The sequence below is a fragment of the Ranitomeya variabilis genome, chromosome 5 (genome assembly GCF_051348905.1).
Source record: "Ranitomeya variabilis isolate aRanVar5 chromosome 5, aRanVar5.hap1, whole genome shotgun sequence".
Lineage (NCBI taxonomy): Eukaryota > Metazoa > Chordata > Amphibia > Anura > Dendrobatidae > Ranitomeya > Ranitomeya variabilis.
The window spans coordinates 152,698,712-152,722,224 of record NC_135236.1 but is presented as its reverse complement, the minus strand read 5'-3'; the positions used below and the strand labels follow the sequence as shown (position 1 = coordinate 152,722,224).

Genomic DNA, 23,513 nt, shown 5'->3' with positions numbered 1-23,513 from the left:
TTCTCAGTGCAGCGGGCGTGACAATGTCACTACATAGCACCCGCAGCATTGAGATTTGCAGGCACTTCAGAATGCTCGCTGCAGAGACTGGAGCAGCAGGGGAATGAGGAGGAGAGGTGAGTATTGTATTTTAAAAAAAAAATTAGCGACTATGACCATAATACTGTATGGAAGACTATGGGGTGCATTATGCTATTTGGAGGACGATGGAGAGTGCATTATACTATATGGGTGACCATTATACTATATGGAGGATTATTGAAAGTGCATAATACTATGTAGATGACTTTGGGGGGGTCCATTATACTATATAGGGGACTATGGACACTGCATTGTACTATATGGAGATGTATGGGGAGTGCATTATGTTATATGGTGACATGGGGACTGCATTTTACTATATGGAAGACTATGGGATGGATTATACTACATGGAGGATTTTAGGGAGTTTTATATACTGTATGGAGGACTATGGCGTGCAGTATAATGTATGCAGGATTATGGGGTGCAGTATGCTATATACAGGACTATAGGGCCAATTATGCTATATGGATGGCTATTTTAATATTTGGAGGGCTATGTTGGAGCCTTTATACTTTTATGAAGGGCAAGGTGGGGGCCATTGTACTGCATGCAAGGAATTATACAGTGGGAAGATTTGTGTGGAGTCCATCATACAGTGTGGAGGGCTGTGTGGGGGACATCATACTGTTTGGAGGGCTAGTGAGCTCTATTATACAATGTGGTGAGGTGTTGGGCCATTATACCTTATGTAGACCCATCATGCTGCATGGAGTGTTGTGTGCGGGTCACAGTTGGGGGATCATACTGCGTTGTGGTCACCATGTTTTGCCGGGAGTTGAAGTTGAAGTGAAGTATAGTAGGGTCATCATACTGTGCGTGTGGAGTGTACAGTGAAGAAATTTACTTTGGGGGTATCATATTGTGTTTGTGTTGCACTTTTGTTGGCATCATACTTTATGGGTGCAATAAAAGGGTAATCTAGGGCTTTCTTTATCAGGACTGACAAATTGTGAGATATGCTCTTCAATGAGCCAGCCGAATATTATTTTTTTTTTTTGTTGGGGGGCTCAACTATAACTTCTGCTATAGGGTCCCATGATTTTTATGTATGCCCCTGGTTCAAGGGGTCACATTATGCTTTGAAGGACATAGATGTACAGATATCCACAGTGATATTTCCTGTATTATAAGCTCATTTCCTTTGCCTTCTGAGTCTTCACTTATTCACTATTACATTGTTCCAATTATATTAAGTTATATTAGGTTGACCCGTAGAAGCGCTGTTTAGCGCGAAACTTCCGTCGTCGGCACTGGCTCTCACACTCCTTCATCTGTTCTCCTGGACATGATGTTTTAAACGTTGAAATAAAGTATGCATTTTAAGATCGGTGGGTGCTATCCATTTTTTTCTATTTTTGCCAATTAAATTAAGTGCAATGACTCCATTAGGGAAATCTGCTTTATCTCCCTTTTTAACATGCTGTGCTGATGCTACTAAGTCCTTACCGTCACATTACTGGAAAAAAAATGTTAAGCAGATAGATTATCACATTTAATTCTGTTCAAAATTAGTCACTGCATATTAAGACAAAGGAGCGCAGGCATACATTAAGATGACTTCCAGATCAAGCTGTGTTATCATAAAAATAATTAAGATGTTTACTGATGTAGAAAATTTGATATAGGATCCATTAATTCAATTTCCTGTTAAAAGTCACCACTTACTAATAAACGTGTACAATTAGACTGCAATACTTGCAAGGGTTAAGCTACTGTATGTACCAGAAGCCCTTCTACTGCCCCTTTCCATGCTGTGGTTCTCTGCAATTATAGAGGCATGTAATTCTGCAATAGTAAAAAGCTTCCTTCCTCTAAAGCAGGGTTTAGTAAAAATTTCCTGAGCATTGCTCCCCGACACATTATATAAATGAAAAAATATTTATTAATATTACCTAAAATGGAAAGTCTTTGTTTTTTGAGTTTTGCCTGTGTCTTGTTTTCAGCCTATTTCTAAAGGTATTCTCACATTGCGTTCTTGCCCACGCCCCATCCGTTGGTCCCATCGGGGCATGTGTCTGAATGTTCCGCAAAACGGGAATCAGGCATATGAGCTGACGGAGCCTTTTACTATAAGGCTGTGTGCACACGTTCTGGATTTTTCATGTTTTTTTCACGTTTTTTCGCTATAAAAATGTGATAAAACCGCGAAAAAAACCCGCTAACATTAAGCATCATATTAAAAGAATGCAAACCGCATTTTGTATGCACATACTGCATTTTTTCCCGAGCGGAAATGCATTCTGGAAAAACATGCAGCATGTTCATTAATTTGCGGAATCGCGGTTATTCCGCACACATAGGAATGCATTGATCCGCTTACTTCCCGCATGGGGCTATGCCCACCATGCGGGAAGTAAACAGATCATGTGCGGATGGTACCCAGGGTGGAGGAGAGGAGACTCTCCTCCATGGACTGGGCACCATATCACTGTTAAAATAAAGAATTAAAATAAAAAATCGTGATATACACACCTTCTGATGGCCCCGGATTCCTCCCTCCTCTCAGCGTTGCATGCGGCGGCTTCCGTTCCCAGGGATGCTTTGTGCGAAGGACCTGGGATGATGGGGTATTGATGCATAGGCAGCATCAATAATAAAAAGTTGGTCACTCTTGTCAAACACTATGTTTGACAAGTGTGACCAACCTGTCAATCAGTTTTCCAAGCGATCTTCAGTTTTCCAAGCGATGCTACAGATTGCTTGGAAAACGCTAGCATTCTGCAAGCTAATTACACTTGCAAAACGCTAGTGTTTAGCGGGAATGCGTATGCCAATTCCGCATGCGATATACCCGCGGCAGGAGTTGCGGAAATTTCGACGACAATTCCTCAACGTGTGCACTTAGCCTAATGGTGTCGACAGTGTAAACTTGTGCTCTGTCGTGCATCATTTTTGGGCATATACAGGGTAGTATTTAGAGTTTATGCTGCCCTAGGCACTTTTAGTGCTGCCTCCCCCATTGGTGAGTATGATGTTATGATCTGGTGGCCTAGGAGCAGCATGGACGAGCTCTGGAGTGGGTGGCCTCTATACTGACCGCAGACCCTGAACTTAACACCGCAACTATAAGTAGCCGTGGGATGTTCCTGTCACTCCCTCGACACCTCGTCACAGCCGGAGGACTAATTACCCCTAAAGAAAGAAACAGGAAAGCTATCTTGCCTCAGAGAAAATCCCCAAAGGAAAGACAGCCCCCCACAAATATTGACTGTGAGAGGAGAGGGAAATTACAAACGCAGACTGAAAACAGAATTTAGCAAAGGAGGCCACGCTACCAAGAAAGAAAAGACAGGACAGAGTACTGTGCGGTCAGTATTAAAATACTACAAAAATCCACCACAGAGAATACAAAAATCTCCACACCTAACTAAAGGCATGGAGGGTAACTCTGCGACTCCAGAGCTTCCAGCTTGGCTGAATAAATCCTTACACAGACAAAGCTGGACAAGAAAAAACATAGCAATTCACTGAACTATAAAGTCCACCGCATGTGGACTGCAAAAACAAAGCCAGGACTTATCTTTGATGATTTGGACAATCCAGCAGGAGAAACCAAGCAGAGATGTGAATCCTCCAGAAAAACAATGGACAACTGGCACTCACTAAAGGGTGAAGCCAGACTAAATAGCCCCGTCCAAAGTGGAAGCACCTGATGACTGCTGTGAAGGACAAACAGCAGCACTACCACTTATAACCACCAGAGGGTGCCCAAGAGCAGAACCCACAACAGAATTCACAACAGTACCCCCCCTTGAGGAGGGGTCACCGGACTCTCACCAGAGCCCCCAGGCCGATCCGGACGAGCCAAATGGAAGGCACGAACCAAATCGTCAGCATGAACATTGGAGGCAACAACCCAAGAATTATCCTCCTGGCCATAACCCTTCCACTTGACAAGATACTGAAGCCTCCGTCTTGAAAAACGAGAATCCAAGATCTTCTCCACAACATACTCCAACTCCCCATCAATCAACACTGGGGCAGGAGGATCAACAGAGCGAACCACGGGCACCACATATTTCCGCAACAAAGATCTATGAAAAACATTATGGATGGAAAAAGAGGCTGGAAGGGCCAAACGAAAAGACACTGGATTGATAATCTCAGAAATCCTATAAGGACCAATAAACCGAGGCTTGATGATTTGGACAATCCAGCAGGAGAAACCAAGCAGAGATGTGAATCCTCCAGAAAAACAATGGACAACTGGCACTCACTAAAGGGTGAAGCCAGACTAAATAGCCCCGTCCAAAGTGGAAGCACCTGATGACTGCTGTGAAGGACAAACAGCAGCACTACAACTTATAACCACTGGAGGGTGCCCAAGAGCAGAACCCACAACAGAATTCACAACAGTATGACTAATGCAGACACAGTTGGCAGTGACTTAGGCTACTTTTACATAAGCGATTTCTGCCATTCGAGGTAGATCCGGCAGTTTTTCCACATCTGCCGTGTAACAGATCACTTATGGCAACACTGTGTTCGGCCTTATTCATTCCCTATGGGACTTGCGGACATGTGCAGCACTTGCTGTTTTGCCGCGATCTGGCAAATGCGGTACTTGCAGCAACAGAAAAAAAATGCTGCTAACAGTGTTTTTTTATCACACCGCAAGTGCAAAACTGCAAATACCGCACATGTCCGCAAGTAGCCATCACTACCTGTCCCTGCACCTTGCTAGCTCATCCGTAAACATCCCCAAATACGCATCCTGCAAAAGTGCTTTTTTTTCTCCATTGACTTGCATTAGCGACGCAGTGCGACGCATTGCCACACGTCGCAACCATCGTGCGACGGTTGTGTCATGTTGCGTCGTACCGTCGCCACCAAAATGTTGCTTGTAACGTTTTTTGGTGCGTTGTTCCCATCTTTTCCGACCGCGCATGCGTGTCCGGAACTCCACCCCCGCCTCCCCGCACCTCACAATGGGGCAGAGGATGCGTTGAAAAACAACATCCGCTGCCCCGTTGTGCGGCGCATTCACTGCTAGCGTCGGTACATTGCAACGACGCAATTCGTCGTGCGTCGTCCGACGCTAGTGTGAAAGTAGCCTAACAACTAAAGGATTAGTAATAGAGAGGTGTCTTATTGACACCCCTCTATTACTAAGCCGTGGGCTTGATGTCACCCTACAATACAAAGTAGGGTGATAAGATACAACGTTTTTACTTTCACGGCTCTTCGTTATAAACTGTAGTGAAACACTTGGGGGTTTAAAGTTCTCACAACACATCTAGATAAGTTCCTTGGGAGGTCTAGTTTCCAATATGGGGTCACTTGTGGGGGGTTTCTACTGTTTAGGTACATTAGGGGCTCTGCAAATGCAATGTGATGCCTGCAGACCATTCCATCTAAGCCTGCATTCCAAATGGCGCTCCTTCCCTTCCGAGCTCTCCCATGCGCCCAAACGGTGGTTCCCCTGACATATGGGGTATCAGTGTACTCAGTACAAATTGGACAACAACTTTTAGGGTCCAGTTTCTCCTGTTACCTTTGGTAAAATACAAAACTGGAGGCTATAAAATAATTTTTGTGGGAAAAAAAAGAATTTTTATTTTCACGGCTCTGCGTTATAAACTGTAGTGAAACACTTGGGGGTTAAAAGCTCACAACACATCTAGATGAGTTCCTTAGGCGGTCTACTTTCCAAAATAGTGTCACTTGTGGGGGGTTTCAATGTTTAGGCACATCAGGGGCTCTCCAAACGCAGCATGGCGTCCCATCTCATTTCCAGTCAATTTTGCATTGAAAAGTCAAATGGCGCTCCTTCCCTTCCGAGCTCTGCCATGTGCCCAAATTTTGGTTTACCCCCACATATGGGGTATCAGCGTCCTCAGGACAAATTGTACACCAACGTTTGGGGTCCAATTTCTTCTCTTACCCTTGGGAAAATAAAAAATTGGGGGCGAAAATATAATTTTTGTGAAAAAATATGATTTTTTACGGCTCTGCATTATAAACTTCTGTGAAGCACTTGGTGGGTCAAAGTGTTCACCACACATCTAGATAAGTTCCTTAGGGGGTCTACTTTCCAAAATGGTGTCACTTGTGGGGGTTTTCAATGTTTAGGCACATCAGTGGCTTTCCAAACTCAACATGGGGTCCCATCTCAATTCCTGTCAATTTTGCATTGAAGTCAAACGGCGTTCCTTCCCTTCCGAGCTCTGCCATGCACCCAAACAGTGGTTTTCTCCCACATATGGGGTATCAGCATGCTCAGAACAAATTGTACAACAACATTTAGGGACAAATTTCTTCTCTTACCCTTGACAAAACAAAAAATTGGGGGCGAAAAGATCATTTTTGTGAAAAAATATGATTTTTTATTTTTATGGCTCTGCATTATAAACTTCTTTGAATCACTTAATGGGTCAAAATGCTCACCACATATCTAGATAAGTTCCTTAGGGGGTCTACTTACGTCATTAACGTGCAAACCACCCTTGGGGCTTAAGGGGTTAACGACCCGCTCTATAAAACTGTCCCTCTTGTTAACCCTTCAGTGAACACTGTAAAAAATAAATAAAAATATGAGGCAAAAAACATTGCTTTATCATCATACGCTGAACAAAAAGTGCAATAAAATGCGATCAAAAAGACGAATGTCAATAAAAATGGTACTGCTGAAAATGTCATCTTTCCCATAAGAAACAAGTCATCACACAGCTCCATCAGCAGAAATATAGAAAAGTTATAGCTCCCAGAATAAAGCGATGCAAAAATAATTATTTTTTCTATAAAATAGTGTTTATTGTGTAAAAGCACCAAACATAAAAAACTATATCAATTGGGATATCACTGTAATTGTACTGACCCAAGTAATAAAACTGCCTTACCAATTTTGTGACATGCAGAACGGTATAAAAAAAAGCAATTCCTGAATTGCTGTTTTTTGTTCATTCAGTCTCCCAAAAATAAGAATAGAAAGTGATCAAAAATGTAATGTGCCCGAAAATGGTACCAATAAAAACATCAGCTTGTCCCGCAAAAAACTAGCCATAACTGACTGTTGGCCAAAATATGGAAAAATTATAGCTCTCAAAATACGGTGATGCAAAAACTAGTTTTCACAATGAAAAGCATCTTTTAGTGTGTGACAGCAGCCAAACATAAAGCCCCGATATGAATCTGGTATTGCTGTAATCGCACCGACCTGAAGAATAAAGTCACCTAATCACTTATACTGCACGAGGAATGGGGTAAAAAATAAATGAAACCAATTGTTCACCTGCTGTTGATTTTTTTCATTCTGCCTCCAAAAGATTGCAGTAAGGCTCGGCGCACATTTATCCCTCGCTCTGCGCTGAGCGCTTACACCGGGGTTCTGTGTAAATCTCTGAAATGCTTGATTCACACAGAACCCCGGCGGAAGATTCCCTACAATGAGAAAGTTGGAGGCACTGTGGATGCCTTAGAACCTGTGATCCGGCAGTGTCTGGATGGATCCATCAGGGGTTTCATCTGTCACGTGAACCGGAGATTTAGATGAAAACACTGATGTAAGTGCTCAGCGTAGAACGCCGGATAACTGTGATCATAAATGTTATGTGAAATGTTCCCAATAAAAGCTTTAACCAATCCACAAAAAAAGCAAGCCCTCTCTCAGGTCCATCATCGGTAAATGGAAATATAGGAGCTTCCATGTAACTGGTAGCACAAGGGCTCTGGAAAAGCGAAATGGCTCCTCACCCCCCAAAAGAAATTCAGCAGATTCTCCACTCCCAAATCCAAATGCCCCCTCCCTTCTGAGCCCCAGTGTGCCTAAACCACATTTAGTAACCACATGTTTGGCATTTCTGTAGTAATGAGAGCCCACCTAATTTACAGGTAGGTGTCTCCAGAAGCATAAGCTGGGCATAGTGTACTGGTCTCCACAATGACAGTTTGCAATTTTCACTCAGCAACATCCACTGCTGCCTGTTTCTGGAAAACAATTGTCACTATCGTCAGTACATCTGAAGATAAATTCCTAAAGGACTATAATTTCCAAAATGGGGTCACTTGAGGTGGGATTCTGCTTTTATAGAACTTAGGGGCTCTTTATATTGAATCTGCAAACTATTCTAGGAAAATCTGTGTTCCAGGAGGAAAATAGTGTCCCTTCCCGTCCCTCCCGAGTTTCTCCATATGGCTAAGTACTATTGTACAGCCACATATGGGGTATTGCCAAGTTCAGTAGAAATTTTGGTGCCATTTTTACCCATTTCCCAGTATGAAAATGTAAAACTTGGGGCAAACAGGAGGCTGCCGGTTGCACCGCTGAGAGCCAGGGGCCGTCCGAGGGTGAGTATATCCATATTTTTTTATTTTTATTCTTTATTTTTTACTTGAATATGGATCCCAGGGCCTGAAGGAGAGTTTCCTCTCCTTCAGACCCTGGGAACCATCCAGGATCGCTCCCTATTACATTCCGATATTTGTGTCCCATTGACTTGTATTGGTATCGGGTATCGGTATCGGCGATATCCGATATTTTTTGGATATCGCCCGATCCAATCCGATACAGATACTTTCAAATATCGGAAGGTATCGTTCAACACTATACATTATACATTAATATAATATAATATACATCATGTGCTTTTGGTGAAAAAAATTGGAGTTTAATCCCTAGGAACTAACCTTTGATTGATTAAGTATATATCTGGGATTTTCTCATAGATTCTTTTCTTTACTATTGATATCCACTAACTATTTACTCTAAAATGACAATATAGCACATGCCAGTACGATGCTGTAGTAAGGGTGCTCGGATCTTTTTGTGTCTTTAGCGGCATTATTTTTACCATCTTTGCGTGCTGGCTGTTTTTTAACTGTTGCTTTCTATTCACCATATTTTGTGTTCACATATTATGTGTGTATATATTATATTGATGTACATTTGACATCTTAATAAACGTGTGTTGATTACTTGTTGATACCTCTATTTTTCGGCGTGGACATCTGGTTAAAATTATTTCACTATTAATTATGGATAACCGGTTTTGCTGACATTTGTCACTGCTCCATAGCCTAGTGCTTTATAGGTTTACATGTTGTGGCCTAGAGGTATGCCCTCTGTTGGCTGAGAGGGCGCCACTGCTTAGGTGTTTTTTTTCATTAATGTGGTTTTAGTACCTTGAGCAGTGCAGTTTTTAGAATGGTGTCTTTTTTTTGTATTTTCTGTCATATAGGCCCCTCAAAGTCACTTCAAATGTGAGGTGTTCTCTAAAAAAATGGTTTTGCAAATGTTGTAAAAATGAGAAATCGCTGGTCAACTGTTAACCCTTATAACTTCCTAAGAAAAAAACATTGTTTCCAAAATTGTGCTGATGTGAAGTAGACATGTGGAAAATGTTATTTATTAGCTATTTTGTGTGATATAACTCTCTGATTTAAGGGCATACAAATTAAAAGTTTGAAAATTGCGAAATTCTCAAATTTTTTTGCCAAATTTAATTTTTTTCACAAATAAACGTAAGTCCAATCAAAGAAATTTTGCCAATCAGGAAGTACAATATGTCACAAGAAAACAATCTCAGAATCAGTGGGATCCATTGAAGAGTTCCAGAGTTATAAAGTGACAGTGGTCAGAATTGTAAAAATTGGCTTGGTCAGGAAGGTGAAAACAGGCTTCATGGCAAAGGAGTTGTGGTAGTCGTGGATGAGGTTCTTTATTTTCTCAGATTGTAAAGCTGCCTACTCTTCTCGTCAAAAAGCCTCCAGTTCCTGTAAATTCCTGGGCTGTCTAGCATGAACTGCGCACTTAAGATCTCCCCAGAGTGGCTCAATGATATTGCGGTCAGGAGACTGAGATGGCCACTCCAGAACCTTCACTTTGTTCTGCTGCAGCCAGTGACAGGTCGACTTGGTCGTGTGTTTTGGATCATTGTCATGTTGGAACTTCCAAGTACGTCCCAAGGGCATCTTCTGGGCTGATGATTACAAATATGCATTCATGTGCTTGGTGATAACGTGCTTCATTCTTCTTTCCTTCAGGTTTGACCATGTTTCCTGTGCCTTTGTAGCTCACACATCCCCAAAACATCAGCAATCCACCTCTGTTGCTTTACAATAGGAATGGTGTACCTTTTATCATAGGCCTTGGTGACCTCTCTCCAAATGTAACATTTATGGTTGTGGACAAAAAGTTCAATTTTTGTCTCATCACTCCAAATTACCTTATTCCAAAAGTTTTGAGGCTTGTCTCTGTGCTGTTTTGCGATTTGTAGGAAAGATACTTTGTGGCATTTGCGCAGTAATGGCTTTCTTTTGGTGACTCGACCATGGGCTGTCTAGCATGAACTGCGCACTTAAGATCTCCCCAGAGTGGCTCAATGATATTGCGGTCAGGAGACTGAGATGGCCACTCCAGAACCTTCACTTTGTTCTGCTGCAGCCAGTGACAGGTCGACTTGGTCTTGTGCTTTGGATCATTGTCATGTTGGAACTTCCAAGTACGTCCCAAGGGCATCTTCTGGGCTGATGATTTGTAGGAAAGATACTTTGTGGCATTTGCGCAGTAATGGCTTTCTTTTGGTGACTCGACCATGCAGCCCATTTTTCTTCAAGTGCCTCCTTATTGTGCATCTTGAAACAAGCTAATGTTATTTGTGGGTTTTTCTTTGCATCCCGATCAATTTTCCTGGCAGATGTGGATGAAATTTTTGTTGGTCTACCTGACCATGGTTTTGTTTTTACAGAGCCCCTTGATTTTACATTTGTTAATCACAGTTTGAATGCTGCTGACTGGCATTATCAATTCCTTGAATATATTTTTGTATCCCTTTCCTGTTTTATACAGTTCAACTACCTTTTCCCGTAGATCCATTGACAATTCTTTTGCTTTCCCCATGACTCAAAACCCGGAAACGTCAGTGGCTGGATGAAAGATGCAAGACTTTGTCTTATCCCAGAAACTCACTCAGCTTTTATGCACACACACTGATTACAAGCAAACAGGTCACAGGTGAGGATGCTACCTTTAGTAGCCAGTCAAACCCATTTGTGTCAAGTTCTGTGCATGTTATCAGGCCAAAATCACCAGGGTATGTGAACTGTTGATCAAGGGCATTTGAATGTTTTGGGTTGTCATTAAGATTTAAAAAGAGAAAACACAGTAGTTTGACAATAAATGGCTTCACCCAATCATGAGTGGAGAAAAAGTTTTGGTGTTATCATTCATATTCTCTGAAAAAAGGCCAAGAAAGCAAAAATTCTGCCGGGGTATGTAAAGTTTTGAGCACAACTGTACATTTGTAGCTTTCCTTAAAACTAATACAGGAGATATCACAATGAACTATGTTAACTCTTATCCCTGGCGGACACAGACAGAATATTGTCCCTGTGCAAGGACTGTATATGAGCTCTTTACAATACTAGAGCTTATGATAATGCACAATTCCACCCAGGGGTGAACTCTGAAAATGCAGGGCCCCTGTGCAGGACTTGTGTTTGAGCCCCCACAATCAACCCACACCCACATAAACACACAGACTTAGGCCTTGCTCACACTGGCGTATAACATAACTGAGTGTTCTCCGATGTTTTATCTGATAGCACTTGGCCCAATGTTATTTTATGGGGCAGTGCAAATCTGCAGTTATTTTCTCATGCACAAGAAAACAATATCAACTTGCGGGTGTATCCGATTGTTGTATCACACGCACCTATATAGGTCTTTGGGTGCATGTGAACCATCGGACTGCACTCAGATGTCATTCGAATGCAGTCCAATGTACACTCAGAGACAATGCAGAATATGGAGAATTTAAGTTTTCCATCTTCTCCGCACCTGTGCTGCAATTCTCTCATGTGAGAGCAATGGATCACACTCAGATGACCTTTGGATTGCACTCTGACAAAGTTTGAGCCTAGTGTCCCAACCCTAATCAGCCTGATTTTCTCGAATGAGAGGATATACGCCAGTGTGAGAGAGCTCTATCAAGTATATTCACATAAAGCATAGTATAATAAAGTATGCACATACCCATTTACACATTATTATTGTACATAGTATACAACCCCATAAAAAACATCAATTTCAGATCATGAATAGTGATGAGCGAGTGAACTCATTGCTCAGGTTTTCCCAAGTATGCTCAGGTGATCTCCGAGTATTTGTGAGTGCTCGGAGATTTAGTTTTTGTCGACGCAGCTGCATGATTTATGGCTGCTAGCCAGCCTGAGTACATGTGGGGATTGCCTGGTTGCTAAGGAATCCCCACATGTATTTAAGCTGTCTAGCAGCCACAAATCATGCCGCTGCGTCAACAAAAACGAAATCTCTGAGCACTCACAAATACTCAGAGACCACCCGAGCATGCTTGGGAAAACCTGAGCAACGAGTATACTCGCTCATCACTAATCATGATGAATTAAAACAAACAAACAAAGACGAGCACATTATACGTCTGTATGTAAAAAGCATGCCATACAGAGAGCACACTGTCCAATGCATGTAGTTGACATGATCATGTTTATTTATGTTTATTTCCGGACCAATAGTGAGTAAAAAAATTCTATACTGCAATATTCACTATTTTGATCCCTTCTGTCATATGGAAACATCCATATCCACTGCCATTATTAAAGGGAACCTGTCACCAGAAAAAACGCTATAAACCTGCCGTTTGGAGTTAATCTGCAGGTTAATAGCGTTATTAACCTGCCCGGCATCCTCACATAGCCGAATACTGTAAGGAGAACATTAACTTTATTAACTCTGACAGTGTTCCAGTTTCAGTCATGGGGGAGGCACAGACGTGGGTTCAGTCACTGCTCTGAGAATACAGAGAAGTGGCTGCAATCACGCCCATGGCTCTGACTTACATTGGCTCTGGATTGCGGCGGTGGTCAGTCAGGGCCGGGGACGCAGCGGTTACAGCTGCTGCTCTGTATTTTTAGAGCAGTGACTTAACCTGCACCGGTGCCATCCCCGTGACTGAAACCGGAACACTGCTGAAAGAAATGAAGTTCATTTTCTCCCCGCAGTGTTTGGTAGATGCAGGCCCTGGGCAGGTTAGTAACATTATATTATGTCCGCCCCTGACTCTTAGTATTATTTGCCACCATAAAATTCCACATCTCTTCACAGACATTACCATCACTATCCCCACTGGGGCTCACAATATAATTTCCCTCTCAGTATGTCTTTGGATTGTGGGAGGAAACCAAAGTACCCAGAGGAAACCGACACAAAAACAAGGAGAACATACAAGCTCCTTGCATATGTTATCCTTGGTGGGATTTAACTGTAGGACCCCATCGCTGAAAAGCAACAGTGCTAACCACTGAGCCACTGTGTTGCCTTTAACATAATCATCATTATTGAGTTTATATAGTTATATTCTGAATAGACAGGCCGGCCGCACTTCCAATATGCACAGAACAATCGGTAATTGTTCTCTGCACATAGACTGCAATTGTTTTCGACAGGAAGATACGCTGCTGAGAATATTGGATTTTAAGAAAACTTAAAAATAATTTCACCTGGTGAATGAACATTTTAATCATTCCAGTGATTGGCAACCTGATTATGACTATTAAGAATTGCCACCACTTTACCTCAAACCAGTTAAAGGGGTTCCACTACTAGGACAACCCCTTCTCATACCCCACGCATGGCTCCAATAAAGTAAAAAAGCCTATGCTCACCTCCCGTGTTGGTGCCGTTTCCATGGTGTGGGTGCTGCGGTCGTTCGGGCCGTGGTAGTCGATAGCCAGGCAGGCAGTCTTATCAGGGATGTCACAGTGGCGATCGCTCAACACTGTGGCCCTGACCGGACAAATGAAAAGGGAATATTTACAGGGGATAATAGTTTATGGTTGTATCGTGACGCCAGCTTAGGTGTCTAGCCAGGGATGGCCAGTGCTGCAAGTGGGGTCCCCAGGAGATAGATGGTAATGTAGCAAGATGGATCACTTCCCTCAGCAGGAGCATGTCCCTGGGGAAATGATGGGCGTTGTAGTGAGCAGTGCAGCAGAAAGAAGCAAGGAGGCAAAGGAATTCAGTCTTTACCTTTACTGATGATGGATGCAGGTGTACTTCAGGGGTACTGGTAACTAGGTACAGGCTCTGGCCGGTCTGGAAGCAACTGGAGTCCACTCCACCAAGTGGGTAGGTTAAGCCTTCCATTCTGTGCCTGTCACTTTGGAGATTCAGCAGCTTATGAGCTGATCTGTACTCCCTGACTGAGTCCTGTAGCAGCTACAGCCAGCATACATTGCGAGCCCATTTAGAAGCTGTTCTCTTGGTCCCAGCTCTGAACTTTCTGTAATGTGGTGCTTCTGGTGCTGCAGGGGTAGCCAGAGAACCTGCAGTCCTTCAGTCTCCAGATTCTACTCTCAGGCTTTAAAATCCCTGATAGACCAGGGCTCTGGTGTCCTGTTCTCCTCTTATCCTAGGGTGAGTTTTACCATAACTCCAACCCCTGGAAACTCCATGTGCTCCTTCCTTCATCTCTTCCTCACACTACACTGCACTACTCTGCTCTCTCTCTTACTACTCCCCCAACCAAAAAAGACGGTCACTCTACAAACTAGGGGCTTGTGCTCCCCCGTCTGGTCAGGGATGGGACTTGTGTGTGGATGTGTGGTTTACTGTGTGTAGGGAGCTCCATTTACATCCAGACATGATACCACCACTGGTTAGGGAGGTGATACCATTGTGACAGCCAGAACCACAGGGGCACCACTTGTACACTTGCGGTCCCGGAGCTCTCGTGAGGTTGCATGAAATATGGTGCACGGCGCCCAATCAACGCTGGTGTCACTGTCCCTGCCTTTGAACAAATTGAACACGAACAGGAATTTAGAGATCAGCTGGAGCCCGGACTTTCTCTCCATGATCAATTTGTGCAAAGGCGGGGAGTGTGATTACAGCACTGATTGGATGCTGGAGTCACATGTCACACCAACCGTAGGAGCCCTGGGGAGAGCAAGTGCCGACACTGCGGAAAAGGCATCGGCACGGGAGGTGAGTGTAAGTTTGGGGTATGACAAGAGTTTGTTCTAGTAGTGGACAACTTATTTAAAGAACTGTGCCTGGGCAAGGTGTGGAATCCTCTTTGCCATTAGAGTCCAAAGCAAGTGGTGAGGAGTCCACATGAAATATACTGATAATAAGGAACAGCAGAATGGACATGGAATACAAAAAGTATGTTTGAGAGTGCTTTTAATTCTCTGCCTAAAAATAGAGTTAAAAGACAAAATTATGTCTGCTTACAACTACCACTAGGGGGAGCAGACAAGCTTACTGTTTATACACTGTACGCTGTATTAAAACAGTATGAAGATCCCCCTAGTGGTGGGTGCAGGCTGCTTAAAGGTTTAGATTTTGGACCTCTGACAAATAGAATGAGATGTTACGAATTTATTCAGCATATAATATTTGACCTATTTAAAATAAAAAGGTGTTCTTATTTTTTTTATCTAAAAGAACCACTAACTAACTAAAGGAGTGAGTGCTAACACAGTAAGACAGCGACTCTTTAATAGGCTCCATTGATTTTACTGATGGGAGACCTTCTGGGTCAGGCTATAACAGTTTTCATAGAATTAAGCACAATGCAATATGTCAGGTTAAAATAAAAGTCCAGACTATATAATTGCACCTTATTTCTGTGAATAATATACGAAGCATTTCCATTTGCTATAATTGGTTTCTGTTTCAGGGATTTTATCTGTTTAAAGGTCCAGTGCTGTTTTTTTCTTTGTAATTTTTGCTACAGATTACAGTTGGATGCATTGTTCCATAGGTCTTTGCAATTAACCGGTTGAATCTCCATTTATTTTCCTGCTCAGTGTTAAAGAACATCCAATTTTTGGACGAACTTGTGATTAAAAGTGTAAAAGGCTGGGTACCCTCCTGAGTCCTTGTGTTTGAAGTAGAGGATTATTATATGATTAGTTTATTACCCCTGGTATTTTAATGTATTATCAGTAATTTGATTTGTTACAAATCTACCAGGTAGCGGTAAAGATGCACCAGGTACCAGACCAGGTAATCAATGGGATTGTTACTTCTGATGGCCTGGGACCAGTTTACCATTGGGTCTGTTATTTCAAGATATTATAATTCTGCAAGTAAAATCATGTACAATAAAGACACATTGCAGTTTGTTTTTGTAGGTCTCTTCCATGTATAATAAACAATTCTACCAATTCCTACTATATTTTGTATTTGAACTCTTAAGGCTATTTTCCCACATAGAGCTTTTGGCGAGTTTTTGATGTTGCAGATTTTCTGCACCATTTCTGCACTCATTAAGTAAAATAGGTTACTTGCATTTTTTCACAAATACACAGCATAAAAACCTCACCAGAAACTCATCATGGGAACTTAGTCTTAGTTTCAGGATCTTAATAACCTGTTTAGATCAAGAACTTCCCATAGTTGATGGTTTGCAGGATATATCCAGCATTTCTCCGTAGACCAGTAACATAGACTCCAGTCTTATAATTGTATTTGGAATTTTATTTGATGCAAGGCAGAAATCCCACAGGACAAGACAGATGTGTGTTTATCTCACTGAGGATTACTAAGATCAGGTACATAGTAGACCTATATATATTTAAAGGGAACCTGTCACCCCGTTTTTTCGGTATGAGATAAAAATACTGTTAAATAGGGCCTGAGCTGAGCATTACAATAGTGTAGTTTGTGGACCCCGATTCCCCACCTATGCTGCCGAAATACGTTACCAAAGTAGTCATTTTCGCCTGTCAATCAGGCTGGTCAGGTCAAAAGGGTGTGGTGTCCTCCCCCAGATCTTGCGTAGTTTTCCGTTGGTGGCGTAGTGGTGTGCGCATGTCCAAGGTCCAGAATCCTCTGCCAGGGGATTTCAAAGAGCGCGGTGTCCGTTATTGCATTGGTGATCGGTGGGCGCGGCCATCTTCCTTTGGCCGCGCGTGCGCAGAAGCGGCGCTGTGCTGGCCGCGACGCTCTGCTGGCCGCGGCTTCAGGAAAATGGCCGCCGCGATATCCATCTGCGCACGCGCGGCATCCCGCGGCCATTTTCCTGAAGCCGCGGCCAGCAGAGCGTCGCGGCCAGCACAGCGCCGCTTCTGCGCACGCGCGGCCAAAGGAAGATGGCCGCGCCCACCGATCACCAATGCAATAACGGACACCGCGCTCTTTGAAATCCCCTGGCAGAGGATTCTGGACCTTGGACATGCGCACACCACTACGCCACCAACGGAAAACTACGCAAGATCTGGGGGAGGACACCACACCCTTTTGACCTGACCAGCCTGATTGACAGGCGAAAATGACTACTTTGGTAACGTATTTCGGCAGCATAGGTGGGGAATCGGGGTACACAAACTACACTATTGTAATGCTCAGCTCAGGCCCTATTTAACAGTATTTTTATCTCATACCGAAAAAACGGGGTGACAGGTTCCCTTTAAGATACCTGTCGGCCAACAGCTATTCTCATCGACAGCCAAGCATATATCATCTGGTGATCAAGGAGAATGATCTCCATGATAACCAGATGGTCAACTAAAACTGACAAATCTGTGTATTTTTGATTGTAATAAGTATTTAAATGCATGGATCCAGGGTGCATGTTCGGCTACAACTCCAGTCATATTCCTCATCACTATCTCCATGTGGTGTGGAAGAATAGATGAATGAAAAGCCATTTTTTTTCATGCTCTGTGGTGGTTTCAGTGTTCAATCCTTCAATAGTTAGATACTTACGTTTAATCTACTTCAAAGATAGTAAGGTTGATTATGGAAAAAAAAAGCTTTATTATTATAACTTACATTATTGAAATGTATTTTGCTATAAAGAAACATTTCTATCAGTCTCCTTAACAATACTCTTGGAGTACTTTCACGAACGTGAAAGCACTCCAAACATGTTTTATTCTCTTTCAGTCATTCCCAAAGTTACAAAGCACTTGTTATCCAATCCGGTGTTCACCTGCATCGTTCTCGCAGCTTGCATGGAGATAGCTGTGGTAGCTGGCTTTGCAGCATTCTTGGGAAAATATCTAGAACAACAGTTTAACCTGACAACCTCATCTGCCAATCAACTGCTAGGTAAGACTAATGAGTGATCAATGAGTAACCCACCCAACTCCCTCCCTCCCCACCAAAATTAAATGCATTACTCAATAGAAAAAATATATGTAAGATTAAGAGAATCTCCAAGAGTCGTATCGACTTCAATTTTCTGTAGGACACTTTGGCTTTGACTCATAAATGTCAAATATCATATTTAATGACTTTGTGACATAATGTTATGACGCTGATGCATCTGGAGTGCCAGACTAAATGCTTTATAGTTGGGTTATGCTTTAATCTAGGTGACTGACCCCTCTTCACTGCATATTTTAGACGTGAGATAAAGGGAGCTAAACAGACATGACTTTGACTTCCTTGTCTACATATTGCTTAATCTAGCAGAAATAATTGTGAGGTGCCTAGGTGTGAATTGAATATATTCCAGTGACATTTTGTCATTTGGCTGATTAGATATTTCATCTCATCATTCATACATTGGGTAAGTCTTATATTAAAATATAAAGTAGACAAGCCATCAGTCATGGTGCAAGATAAATGAAGGGACAGGTTACAGATGGAAGCTGCAGAGAGTAGTTAATGTAGTGCAAGTCTGGTATAAACTGGGAGTTTATATAATACGGATAAGTGTGCAATAGAAGAAAGCAGTAAATATATGAATCTATATATTATGGTTGTGCTGCTTTGGAATATACCGTAAGCGGATGGTGGAATTTTCCTAGAATTGCATGGAAAAAGTCAAAAGAAAAAAAAACAATTAAAAAAGTCACAAATTGATATAATTTTTGCTTCATCTGCACTATGTTAATGTTTGTGTTCCCCATGCTATTAGTATTGCTACATGCAATAATTTGTCCCTAACTCATAAATGTGCCTATGCTTATCTATAATAATAAACTGAATAGTTTGTTCAATGAAAGCTGATATGCTGCCCTTGTCTGTACATGTGTCAGTAAGCATACTGTGCCAACCGCAGCGTTTGTAGGGAGTTGGTGGTCCAGTCCTGCCCAGGATCCCACTGGAGGATTGACCAAGCCTGAGCCCCATACAAAATGATTGAATAATACCTTGTGTTCTGCAACCATGCCGACACTTCCTGAGCTTCAGTCTCAAAGATCCCCAAAACCAACCCCCTACCATTCTCTCCCAAGATCAGTGGATCTTTCTATCCTTCTCTCTATCCAGCAAATAGAAATCTTTGGATTTTTGGTCACTTGGCTGCTGTGATGATCTCTTAATGCAGAATGTCATGCAGACTGCTCAGGTGCCATTCTTTAGTTACCAACCGTGAACCAGTCAGGCCTTTTTATGGAATTGAAGTTCAAGCATATGTAAGGAGATGAACAAATGAGGCCACAGGTTGAGGCCTAATAGAGTGTCTGCAAGCAAGCACCACCATCTGCTAGTCAAAAGTTGTAGGATGAGAGAAAGTAGCAAGAACTACATCAACCGAAACGATGGTTCCTGAGTGGATGAGATTGGAGAAGACACCAGCACAGGTGACAGCTGTGGTGAAGTTATTAAATATAAAAGGTCTTAGAGGGTGCAGAAGAGGAGTAGTTGGGCCTGAACCTGTAGCAGGACAGATGTGCGGTGCAGCAGGGTTGGCTTATAGCCGCCTTTGCCAGTAAACAAATCCGAATGTGGACCCAAGTAACCAGAACCAAGTGAAGAACTGAGTAACCAGATTCAAATGAGGAACCATGTGACCATAACAGGAGATGAGAGACCAGAGCTGGGAGACCCGAGCCAAGTACACAGAGCCAGGACAGAGAGAGATGACTAGGCCACAGAAGAGGGACATTCGTGTAAGCTGTAACTTCTGATGTAGATGTACGGTACAAAGGTGAGTAGAGCCATTCTTCAGGGTAGTACAGCAGCCAATACAATAGGTGTGGAAAGTGACTGATTGCTAAGGGTATTGCATCTTGTGGTGTAGAATTGTAGACTTTCTAATGATGGTTTGTATTGCCTAGGAGAGTGAAGACGATGATGGGCCCACTAGTACTGTGACAACTTTTTGGTCAAGGTATTAGGTCGGAGACATCCAGGATATGGCTGAAAAGCTGGAAAGGGATGAGACACCCAGATTTCAGACTTTTCGCCACAGCTCTCATAGCCTTTCAAGAAGTAGGAGGTGAATATCGACCGAATTGTCTACTGGGACAGACCCCTCAAATAATTTGATTTACATAGAATTTACAGATGGCAGGTGGCAGGAGGTCCTGTGGCCCACTCATACTTCAGCACCTGGTCACAAATATAGCTGCTGGAACCTCTATGCTTACTGTATATAACTATGTAGAAAACTTTAATTTGACACATAACAAAGCACAAGCCATTGAACATCCAGGGTTGGTTTTAGTCAAAGTATATCCCTGGGCAAAAATGTAAAATGGGTCTAGAAAGATTAACATGTTTGTACCAGCACACAGAAATATTTATGGTACAAACTTATTTCATACCATGAAATAATCACTGTTTGACTGTATTTAGACTGTTCGGCACTTATTTACTGGCCTTTTCGCATTTGCTGACAAAGAATAATTGGAGCGATACGATCACTAGCAGATTGCTCTGTTCCCATACATATCATGTTATTGACATTTTGTTAAATGATATACAAAAAACAAGACCAATATTACTACTCTATGGTGACTGTTGGATGTTAGATACCAGCCTAAAGTTCATGTAAAGAGATTTCAGTGTAGTTATACATAGTGACTTACAGCTGACATTCTCTCTCATGGAGTCATTCACTTTTCTGTCTTTTCCATCTGCCTCAGACCGACATAACTTTTCCAACAACTTGCGTCTGTAGCGTTTACCAAAAATACATTTGACTCCTCACATTTCAAGCATAGTCCCCATCTTTTCCAAGTCTACAAAAACTCCTAACCCTATTGATATCCCAATGCTGAGCTGCTGCTGTATTTGTCCCTGTTACTGTACCATCTGTTTGACAAGGTAAAAGTTCTCCTCTTATTGCCCTAAACAGTAATGTCCACCACTATATCACTTGCGTAAAAAAAACTTAAAAAAGACATTTAGATGGCAAAATTGCTCCCTAGAAAATGTCAGTCATCTTTGAATGCCCCCAAAATAATAGTGTGTATAATTTTTTTATCCTAGAAAGTTATAATAACTCCTGTTTGCCCCTCTGATAGTCAGAACACCCTAAGAGTTCCTATAATGTAATGATGCCTCTTAAGGCAGTGGTATATAAAAGTTTGGACACCCCTGGTAAAAATTACTGTTATTGTGAAAAAGGTTAAGCAAATTCAAGATGAAATGATCTCTAAAAGGACAAAAGTGAAAGATGACACTTGGTATTTTAGGAAAAAAAATTGGTATTTTTTTACATTTTAAAAATTACAAAAAGGAAAATGGGTCAATGCAAAAGTTGTGGGCACCCTTGTAGATTTGTGTGCTGAGATAACTTTGATCAAGGCTGCAGATCTTAATTAGCCTGTTAGGGTTATGGTTTGCTCACTCACATCTTTAGGATAGGCCAGGTGATGCAAATTTACCAGCTTTTTAAAAACCAGCCTCCTCTAACATGGTACCAAAAGCAGCAGCCATGGTTTGTTAAGAAGCTGCCTAGCACTCTGAAAATAGAAATGGTGGAGACCCACAAAGCAAGAGAAGGCTATAAGAAGTTAGCAAAGTGTTTTTAAGTTGCCCTTTCCTTATTTCGAAATGTAATTAAGAAACGGCAGTTAACAGGAACACTGGTAGTCAAGATAAGGCCTGTAAGACCAAGTAAAATTTCAGTGAGAGCTGCTCTTAGACTAGAGAGGCAAATCATAACCCCCGCTTGACTGCAAAAGACCTTCAGAAAGATTTAGCAGACTATGGAGTTGTGGTACATTGTTCTACTGTTCAGAGACACCTGCACAAATATGGTCTTCATGGAAGAGTCATCACAAGAAAACCTCTCCTGTGTCATACCTGTACCCTAAAATTCAGCTTCAGAAGCATGCAAAAAACATTTACGTGAGCCTGATGCATTTTGGGAACAAATCCTGTGGGCTGATGAGGTTAAAATATAACTATTTGGCCACATTGATTAAAGATATGCGTGGAGAAAAAAGGGCACAGAAAATCAGGAAAAGAACATCTCGCCAACCATTAAGTATGGGGGTTGATCAAAAGACAGACTGTTCCATTAATGAGATAGGAGATGACAGTTGCTAGTGATGAGATTCTATGTAGACAGGAAAAGGAGGGAGGAACTCTGCCTCTATCTCCTCCCTCCTTCAATCAGCATAGATTTGTATCCATAAGAACTGCCATATTCTATCTCAGTAATGGTAAAGTCTGTCTTCACTGAACACAGATTTGACATCAGAATTGAGAATTTTGATAATGATTGATCGATTCTGGCACAGAAGAAGTAGGTTTCTCTAGTGAAATATGTTAAAAAGTTTCTTATTTTCATGTGTACTATTGATTTCTGAAATAAAAATTGAAACGGTAATTACTCTTTAACTGTATCGGCGTGCTATATTTCTAAGTTGCAGTCACTCCGGGTGGGCCTCACCATGTGGATAGGTTACTACTCCCTCTGCTCCGCTACTGCTGGAGGCCCTCTCGAAAATGGGGATTCAGGTCAAATGTCCAGTTTGCCCCCCTTCCCAGTAATGCCAGCCCTGTTTGCATCAAAACATTTTGTGGTACAGTAAGTAACATGAGTTTAGCTGAAGGTCACTGGGCTCTGTAGGCTATGAGTCCTACTATGCTTACAAATAGTTTACAATGTTCTCTCCTATAGTTTGCAGGTATGTATGGTTGGCTTATTAGCTGTTGGAATCCAGTGGATCCCTATACATTTCTGCACAGAGGCTCACTGCATTCATCACAGGGCTGTAGGAAGTAGCTATTAGCTATTGGGCCATTCAAAAGGATCCCAGTTGGGATAGACAAAACAGTGAAAAGTTACTGTTGTGCTGTAAGTATATCATAAGGTTTCAGTTGTTTGATTGGGGAAACTCCTTTAGGAATATTTATGTTTTCAAAAAACCCCAAAATTATCTGTAAGAACCTTCAGTAACAATATTATGTCTTCTCCTAGGAATGACAGCAATACCTTGTGCATGTTTGGGCATTTTTCTTGGTGGACTTCTTGTGAAGAAATTAAGTCTGTCTGCCCTGGGAGCAATTAGAATGGCGATGCTGGTAAACCTGGTTTCCACTGCATGCTACGTGTCCTTTCTCTTCTTGGGCTGTGATACTGGTCCAGTAGCCGGAGTGACTGTTCCCTATGGAAACCTGTGAGTACTATTCCTTTCATTGTAAATCATGTTTATTACCTTCCCCGTTTATCAGCCACTTGGCAATGCATTTTTACAGTTACTTTAAGGTCAAGTTTACGTAATTCATTAGATGGAACAGATGTCACTAAATTACTTTA

The 23,513-nt window shown here is 42.1% G+C and overlaps 1 protein-coding gene across 1 annotated transcript in view; it reads left to right on the top strand.

Moving 5' to 3' along the window:
• SLCO3A1 (solute carrier organic anion transporter family member 3A1) overlaps nucleotides 1-23,513 on the top strand; it is a 656,353-nt gene that overhangs the window by 500,658 nt on the left and 132,182 nt on the right. Inside the window, exons 5-6 of the mRNA XM_077263428.1 lie at nucleotides 17,954-18,118; nucleotides 23,175-23,373. Coding sequence (XP_077119543.1) covers nucleotides 17,954-18,118; nucleotides 23,175-23,373 — 364 coding nt within the window. The remainder of the gene's footprint in view (nucleotides 1-17,953; nucleotides 18,119-23,174; nucleotides 23,374-23,513) is intronic.